Genomic DNA, 9997 nt, shown 5'->3' with positions numbered 1-9997 from the left:
TTACTGTTCCTGAAAAGTGCTATGCTAGAATTATGTGTACATTTCTCTTAAATCTATCTATTTTATTTGATTTCACAAAAGGGAAAAAGAAAATGAATAAAATTTAATTTGATAGTGCTCTCTCCAAATTTTCATCGGGCATTGGGTAGAAATAGGGACAATACCTATTTGGTGGAGACTCTAAGGCTTAGAGAGGAAAAGATATGTTGCGTGCATGGAATGCCTAATGTTGAATGTTGACTTACAGGGCTAAAATATCCAGCAGGTAGTGAGGAAATGATATTTTAATTGTGTATATTAGCTGGGAGAATATTCTATCTACCTCTTTCTCGTGTTATATCGAACAGAGGTAAACGTGTAACACTTCTCAGGGACTGAGCTCAGACACCCCACCTACAATGTCTTCCCAAATCTCCAGGTTCCCCTCCTCCGAACACACACAGGTTTCTCATCTCTTACTATAATATGTTATAAATGTCTGTTTTGGGATCAATAGACTACAGTATTCTGGGAGCAACTTGATAACAGGAATTACTCTTCATTCAGCTTTGTAATCCCAGTGTCCAACACATATCATGGCACCTCTTAGGGGTCCCAAACTGCATAAGAGCTACCTTGGAACGAATGTTAACTTTGATTCACCTTACCAAGCCCCGGTGCACTTTCATAAAAAATTTTCACTTCAATTTTTCCTCTAAATCCACAGAGATTAGGGCAGCCCTCTAAGGTCCATCTCTTTCATTTAAACTGGCCCTTCTGCTTGCAACTGACTGTAAGAACAGAATTCTCTTGGAAGCTCAGAGAACACGAAGGTGGAGAAATGAGGAGAGACAGGTGAGAGCTCATTGCTCAGGACCAAAGACAATTTCTTCCAAACATTTCTGAGGTCCTTGAATTCACTGGCCAACTCTTCAAGTCACCAGCATCTTCAATGATATCCAGGGGCAGAAGCTGAATATTTTTGGCCTCCAGAGTCTCCTTTCAGAAGGAAAAGCAAGACCTGTCTCACTTTAGCTGACAGGTAAGAGAACAAGAGCATTTGATTTGAGAAATAAAAAAGAGAAGACCAGAAAAGTTCTCCCTTCTAGAAGACACCTATGGGGTGCTAAACACTACCTGGGTACCACAGAGACTATTTTGGACTTAATCTCCATGACAGCCTGAAGAAGTCAGGGTTATTATCTCCACACTGGAGATGAAGATCTGAGGCTCAGAAATACAGAGTCCTTGTCTAAGTTAGAGAGAGCCCAGACCAGAACCTGTTTCTATTTGATTCCAAAGCCCTTCTCTTAACTTGAATGACAGTGTAGTTTAAACTGATGTTCATAAAATGAATGTATGAGGTCAATACAAGCACCAAAAATCATATGGCATAGAACATGAGAAAGAATATCAAAGGGACTCACGTAGAGTAAAGGTAAGCGTTTTTTGTTAAATTTTTGTTTCGTTTGTGTATGTGGTTGTGTGTGTGTGTGTCTGTGTGTGTGTGTGTGTGTCATTGTGACTGGGTCACAATGTTAAATGTATTTCTTATTGTGGGCCATGGTAAAAATGCTTGAGGGCCACTGAACTATGTTATACTGCGTCTAAATCGGCCAGTACGTAGAACACAGGCAACAAATTAAAGCTACTATTGTGTGGTATATCTTTTTATTCCCAATGGGAATATTAGTAGCAACGTAAGTAACAGGTAACTCAGGCTTAGAGACATTAAGGATCTTACTCATGGTCACACAGCTAGCAAGCTGCTAGTCATAAACTTTTCTATGGGGGCAAAAACTAAGTCATCCATAACCACATCATAGGTGCAATTCAGGTGTTTGTGGACAAATGTTTGTGGAATGGGCTCAAAATCTTTGAAGCATTCTCACAGAATCCAGTACCTTTTAAGATACACTTATCATTTCTTCAGTAGACTAATCAGGGACATTGTAGAGCTTCTGAAGTTATCAAAGAGGAAAGATAACTCAAAAGAGTCTTCATGAAGAAGTTAAGAACATGGGTAGATAGAGGGGAAAGAAGAGCAGGAGCAGGACGAGGGATAACGCAGGCCAGAGAAGAACGGGAGTCCAGCAGAGGGAAGGTATGTGGCGGGAGGCTGTGGCAGGAAGTCGTTATAAGGACAAATGACAGTGCCCTCACCAGCCTTGTAAGGACAGTCCAACCAGCCAGGTGACCTTGTTCCATACTAAGAACGTCTACCCTGAACAGACAGAAGTTGATCTGAAAAGAACTTTAAGCACCAACTTTGAGTCTCACTGTGCTCATGTGAAAAATGAGATATTGTGCCAAAATGTCAATGTGAAAGTTCCCGCCAAGAATATATCTACTTTTGGGGGCTAAACTGCATCTCTATAATTTTAGTTAACATTAACAATAACAGAGAATAATTTATTGCACTCATTTATTCAACATGTTTTCATCTGTTACTTGAAAGGGACTGTCTTAATGATCTCATCTATCTTTGCCTAAACCAATAGACTTGGAAGGAACAACCATTTTTCCTTAATTTGGACATGTTGAGAATTAAGCATTTTCAAGGGGAAATTTTACCAAAACAAATTATGGAGAAGGCATTAAAGCATGAGAGAAATAACATAGTATTGGATTAATAGGGATCTTGGTACTCATACTCGATGTGAGATTTGTGCCATGTTTTAAAGGAGGGAGGGTACATATACATATACATACAAGTGCACGAATGTTCTGGCAATATTTCTGGAAGGACCCACAAGAAACTGATAACAGTTGTTACTTCTGAGGGGGGGAAAACAACGCTGAAGTGCAAAAAGTAACTTTTAAACTTTATGTTCAAAATTGACTTTTTTGGTGTAAAGTTCTATGAATTTTAACACACGTAGGAACTATTTTTATAAGTGGCTTTTGTGTAAATAGTGAGTAGATGAAACAGAAAATATGCAGTACAGGAGTAGGTTATCAATGTAACAATGCAGTGAGTCCCTTGTACTCGTTAACCATTTTAAGAAGAGTGTGATTGTTTATCTTTGAAACCTCTTTCGTGCCCTTCCCACCCCATCCCTCCTCCCTAAGAAGTAACCACTATCTTGAAATTGGGGTCCATCATTCTCCTACTTTATTTTACACTTTATATGTTTCTTAAAATTTTTGAGCAGTTTGACTTTTATATAAGTGGAATTATACTGCTTCCATATTTATGTAACTTTCTTTTGCTCAGTATTATGTTTCTGAGATTGCTTCATTGATCACGTTAGATGTGATTCTGGTTCATTCATTTATTTACAGAATAATGTTCCAGTATATAAGAAGATCACAATTTACTTATCAATTCTACTATTGGATGTTTGGGATATTTACAGTATTTTTTTCTTTTTTGCTAGTAAAACAGTGCTGCTGTGAACATTACTCTGGCTATATGCTTGGACATAGAATTTCTGGGGTATACTCACATCTTAAAATTTACTAGATAGTGACAAATTGTTTTCTTAAATGATCATACCAATTCAGACCTCCAGAAGCCATAAATGAAAATTCTCATTGTTAAACATAACATTTTCAGACATTTATATTTGTGCCATTTCCAGGATATTAAGTGGCATCTAACTTTGGTTTTAATTTCCATTTCCTTGTCTCCTAATGAGATGAGCCTACTCCCAGGTTTTGAGCAATTAATTATTCTTTGGTGAGGTGTACAGTCAGAACTTTTGCCCATATTTCTACTGAGAAAAAAACTATTTTGTGTGTCACTTTACCAATTTCTTTGTATATCCTCCATAGGGATCTTTCCTCATATTTATTGCCAGTACATTTTTTCCAGTTTGTGACTTTTCTTTTAATTTTTTATGGTGATCAGAATTTCTTTGGCTGATTAGAGTTTTAAAATTTTAAAGTGGTTAAGTTTTAAATTCTTTTTCTTTATTGTTATTGTTTTCTATATCCACGAGGTCATAAAGATATACTTCCATATTTTTTCTAAAATTCCAGAATTTTCACTCCACATTCATGTTTTTAATTCACCTGAAGTTGATCTTTTGTGCATGTGGTGTGATGTAGGGTTTCAATCTCTTTTTATTTTTCTGTATGGGTAATTAATTATTCAAGAACCATTTGTTGCAAAGTCCATCCCTTTCCCCACTCATCTTCAATACAAATTACATCATAAATCAAGTTTGTGTATATGTTTGATGTGTTCCTGGGCTTTATTCCATTCTATTATTCTGATTGTTTATGCCTGAAACTTAATTTTCATTGGGAGCGTTTAACATAGAGACTAGAACACAACGAGAGACTTAGAAGGCATTGGCATGGACGTGGAGCTACAGGGAAGTGGATTTTGCTCAACACATGGATGGAAGAAAATGAATTTTTTTCCCCTCCAGAAATGGCCAACCATCCTGTTTTGCTTTCTCCTTAGCACTTATCCACTGAAATTCTATATTTGTCTTTATGTTTGCCTTCTCTATACCTCACTACCTACGTTATGAATTTCAAAACTCACAGACATTGGTTTTGCTCACTATTTGATTTCAAACACCTATTACATAGTACATAATAAATATTTGCTATTGAGTACATACTCAATAAATACTTGCTATTGAATACATATGATAAGTCAGAAGTGAGTCCAAATAGCATAATCTCCACCTCTCACTTGCCTAAAACTCAAGTCGAATCCTCAACACTAACGATAGGCAAAGGACCTCTATTTCTATAACTTCATCCCATTCATAAGTTACTTACTGCCTATGAGCTTCAGTACAGTCACGTGAATGAATGAGTAAAATAATGCTTTTATTTTCATAGGGTCATGAAAATTCATTATCTCCATGTGTTTAAAAAATGCAGCACAGTGCAGGAGCAAGTGAGTGATACTCAACGTATGTAGTTTATTTCCTTATAAAAAAGGTATGTTAAGGGCAGGCATTTTGGCATAGTGGTTGGGTTTGGCACATTCTGCTTTGGCAGCCCATGTTCACAGGTTTGGATCCTGGGTACCGACCTACACCACTCTTCAGCCATGCTGTGGTCGCGACCCACATATAAAAGCAGAGGAGGACTAGCACAGATGTTAGCTCAGGGCTAATCTTCCTCAGAAAAAAGAAAAAGACATATTATCTTTCTGGAAGGAGTCATCTTGAGAAACATTCAGGGAGGAGATTTCTCATTGGTCTTTTCAGAAAAATCATTGCTACTGGTACTTTTCCCTAATAAACAGTGGAAAGCTTCCTCCAGAAATTCAATTCAGTTAAGAGAGGTATATGTCTCAGAATAAGGGAATTGCAAGTCTTCCTCTATTTAAAATAGTGTAGACAAACCCTGATGTCCTAGGAACTTTTTAAAGGAAAAAAACCCTCCAACTTAGAAAACACCACTTAATGTCATCAAAAGTAAAGAAATAACAGTCATGCCTCACTTTATAAAGCACCTTCTCATCTATCCCCATGTTTAATATCCATAAGGACTAAGGACCTCATGGGGATAGATTTCACCTCCATTTTACAGAGATAAGATAACTGAGATTCATAAATATTGTCTTGCTGATGATCACAGATTTAGTAAGTTTTTTGTTTCCAGTTTTGCAATTTCTCGGTTGCTCCTCACTGGTCTTCCTGACAACAGCCATCATGACAAAGTTACATTGGCCCTAGAGCCCATAACCTTATACACTCTTCCTCTTTTATCATTTTACTTCTGCATGGACCACGGTCTCTACAAACCTATTTCTTTCTTCACTTAGATGGAAAGGTCTCTGGAATTGGCCAATGTGTCCAGAGTCCAGGAGTTTATCCTACTAGGTTTGTCTTCCAGCCAAGATGTAAGGATTGGCCTATTTGCCGTCTTTATGACCCTCTACCTACTGATCCTCCTGGAGAACACGCTCATCATCTACCTCATCTGCAGTCACCGGGAGCTTCAAAAACCCATGTACTTCTTCCTGGGCAACCTGAGCTGCCTAGAGATGTGCTATGTGTCAGTGACCATGCCCAGCCTGCTAGTGGGACTGAGATCGAGTCTGCACCATGTGTCCTTCACAGCCTGCATAATTCAGGTTTTTTTATTTGTGTCTCTCATTGGTACCAAGTGCACTCTCCTGTCCTCCATGGCCTATGACCGCTATGTGGCCATCTGCCTTCCACTGCACTACCCACTGCTCATGAGACCCCAGGTCTGCCTGGGCTTGGCCATGTCCTCATGGCTTGGTGGGCCGCTAGTCTCAGTGGTTAAGACATCATGCATTGCCAGCCTGTCCTACTGTGGCCCCAATGTCCTCAATCACTTCTTCTGTGATGTCTCCCCTCTGCTCAACCTGTCCTGCACCCATGTGGCCCTGACAGAGCTGGTGGATTTCATCTCTGCTATCTTCATCTTCTGTGGGTCATTACTAATTGCTCTGGCCTCCTATGTGGCCATTGGGAGGGCTGTGTTTCGCATGCCTTCAGCTACTGCTCGCTGTAAAGCCCTCTCCAGATGCGCCTCCCATCTGATTGTGATGGGCATCTTCTACTCAGTGGTCCTCTTCATATATTCCCGACCCAGCCGCATTGAATCCACAGACCTCAACAAGATGCTGTCAGTCATCTACACGGTGGCCACGCCCACATGCAGCCCGATCATCTACTGCCTGCGGAACAAGGAGGTGCACGCAGCCTTGTGGAAAACCCTCCATCTGCGCTGAGTCTCTTCAGCAATGCAGTTTTCTGTTCCTGATTTTAAAACTTTCATGGCCACAAACACATACACAAATTTCAAAGGCAAATAGAAACCTGGAGGGAAATATTTGCAACATAATGTTTAAAACTTTTTTTAAAATAAATGAGAAAAATATCACTACTCCAAGAGAAAAACATAAGGGAAATGGTCATGAACAGGAAGGTTATTGAAGGAAATATGTAAGTGGCTGATAACCTGCAAAAAGATGCGCATCTCTCGAGTTACCCAAGAAATGCAAATTTAATCAGAAGACAGAAATTTACTCCTTGACAACTGAAAAATATTATATATCTAATACAATATATATATATACACAAGAATGTTTACTGAAAAATTGTGAAATTTGGAATAAATGCCATTTTTTGGGGAACAACTCAAATGCAGATCAACAGGATATTATTTAAATATATTACGTTATACCTATACTATGAAATAACTTGTATCCACAGGATATTATTTAAATATATTACGTTATACCTATACTATGAAATAACTTGTATCCATTAAGGAGATTAAAATAGACCTGTAGATACTGCTGTGGGGAGATGTATGTTGTTGAGTTAAAAATGAAAGCAGTATATGAGTATGTCAATGTTTTGTAAAACAATGATGATAAATATACTAATAGCAATAGTTATTTATGTTAATATATACCTAGAAAGGATATATGTCAAACAGTTATCAGCTGTGTTTTCAGGCATGAGACCACAGAGGACCAATATTTTCTATTTTACATATTTGAATATTTTGCAATAAGCTTGTATTACTTTTCACCAATTATAACTGAATAAATAAACATAAGAGAAAATAGAAATTCAAAGAATGACTTTCTATAGAATGACTTGCTCATCAGACTAGCATATTTTTAAATTTTACTTAAAAAAATTAAAATTCATGTTGACAATGTCTCAAGGGAAACAAGCACGTTCTGGTGTCACTTATGAGGGTGCAGATTGGTACATTTTAGAATGACACTTTGTTAATAAATACAAAAAGACTTGAGAATCTGAAAGCCTTGCACTCATCAATTCTACTTGGGGAATTTATCCTGAAGAAAAAAATGAAAGATGGGGAAAAGTTAAGCTGCAAAGATACCCATTCTCAACTATTTCCACAAGCACACATAGCCCAACAGTTCATCCAAAAAGGGGTAATACAAACGTCCCATAAAAATCTATGGAATGGTTTTCAATCTCCACCGCTACTAAAGAAGTGAAAATCAAAGTAATAAGATGCACTTACACGTGGTAAATTGGAAAAAAAAAAAGGAAATCATTTGAGAAAACTCAGGTTTGGTTGGATGTGGGGGAAAGGTATTCTCTAAAACTGCTCTGGAATGCAGACTGAGGCAGCATTTTTGGAAAATAATTTGCCAATATTGATTAATTTTAAATTCACGTACACTTGACACAGAAATTACCATTTTACCTTCATGCTACAGACGTTGAGTTAGTCCTTAATGTTCTTCACCGATTTTCAGCAAGACTGATGAAGTCTGTGCTCTGCACCCCTCCTGCTCTGATCTGTATTTTCACCCTGTGTGAATGAGAGCCACAGAAGAATAGAAGAAGCACTGCCTTGTGCATAGGAACCGGGGCAATAATGTAAAACTCTGTGAAGAAGGAAACCGGAAGCTGGGCCTTGAGGGTATCTGCATTCAAAGGGAGGACAAGGAAGATCATGGCATTCCTGGCAGATGGAACAGCATGTGCAAAGGTATCCAGACGTATATGTCTAGGTAATGTTGGGTCTAGTGTGGCCGAAACTAAAGCACTGTTTGGGATCTTGAATTCCTAGTCAAGTAAGTTCAGCTCTATCTTATTGACAAAAGACAGAGACTAAGGTGATTTTTTAATATTGAAAAACACAGTTTTATTCCAGAAGCAATACATGCTTATCACAAACAAAATACAACAAAGTGAAAATAAAAGCAAAGCCTCCCAGGGTCTTCCACACAATGGCAATCACCATTAACATGTTATAGTATTTATTGCCAAATTCTTTCCTATATGCATATATACACACATGCACTTAAAAAATTAAAATGTAATTACACTGTACACGTCATTTTATAACATGAATTTTCCACATCACAATATATAATTGACAGCATTCATGGCAGTAAATAAACTGGTGAATGTTATTTTTCATGACACCATTCCCTTGGGTGGCTATGCTGCAGTTTATTTTGACTACTGCTCCTTAGATTGTTGAATAGAGGTTTCTCCCAATAGTTCTCCATTAAAAGCACAAAATCGCTATGAACATTCTCACAATTACATTGCTGCAAGCATCCTAAGTTATTTTCTTGCAAAAATGTTTTAAAATGGTATGCTGTCAAAGGCCATGCACATTCAGGTTTTTTATGCATTTTGCCAAATTGCCCTCCAGAAACATTGTACCAATTTCAGTTAATAACTTTTATTATTACTGAAATTTGCAAAAAAAAATGTTTTCACACTCCTTGAAGTTTTGGGTGTGCATCCTCAAAAAATATCTATGCAAGCATATGTAGACATGTCTTGAATTTTTGTCTTTAAATTTTTAATATTTAAACATTTATTTAAAACTTTTCCTTTTCACTTACAAATATATCAGGCTTCTGTGTCAATATAGAGAAATAGAATCAATTCTTTTTTTTAAATTGCTTCATAAGATTTCACAATGTGAAGGTACCATAACTTATTCAGTTGTTATCTTATTGATGAATATTCACTCTTCCAGTTTAGGCCAATTAAAACAATGCTGCAATAAATATCCTTGAACATGTATTTTTATAAATCAGTGCTTTAATTTTTCTATGAAATATTGCAAAAGCGGAGATGCTGGGTCAAAGTGTAGGCAATAGATGATGGATGATACCAGGTTTCTCTGCAAGAAGGTCCTAAAAATTTATGCCACCACCCACAGTATTTGAGCGAGAGTGCCCACTTTCCCAAAGACAACTCAGCTCTAGGTGTCAACAACCATTTGAATTTTTCCCAGTCTGATACAGTGATGGTATAACTTATTGTAATTAACATTTTTCCTTGAGTATCAAGGATATTTCTTAGATATGTTGGTCACTTGCATTATCTCATCTATAAATTGCTATCCATAACTGCTCTCCTTACCTTGACATACATGTATTTTAAAAGCAGGGCATTGAATGCTTTAAGAAATAATCTGACAGTTCTTTAAAAAGTCAAATACAGAGTTACCATATGACCTAGCAATCCCACTCCTAGGCAAACACCCAAGACAAATGAAAATATACATCCACACAAAAAGTTGTACATAAATGTTTGCAGCAGCATTATTCTTAACA

General features: G+C 37.3%; 1 protein-coding gene across 1 annotated transcript; it reads left to right on the top strand.

Annotated features, from left to right (window-relative positions):
• Positions 1 to 5716: 5716 nt before the first annotated feature.
• Positions 5717 to 6655, top strand: LOC103556509 (olfactory receptor 6Z7-like). Its single transcript, XM_008528669.1, has one exon. The coding sequence runs from the start codon at positions 5717 to 5719 to the stop codon at positions 6653 to 6655; it is 939 nt and encodes a 312-aa protein (XP_008526891.1).
• The last annotated feature ends 3342 nt before the right edge of the window (positions 6656 to 9997 follow it).

The sequence above is a fragment of the Equus przewalskii genome, chromosome 9, assembly GCF_037783145.1.
Source record: "Equus przewalskii isolate Varuska chromosome 9, EquPr2, whole genome shotgun sequence".
In the NCBI taxonomy this organism is placed as follows: Eukaryota; Metazoa; Chordata; class Mammalia; order Perissodactyla; family Equidae; genus Equus; species Equus przewalskii.
This window is presented reverse-complemented; position numbering and strand designations above follow the sequence as displayed.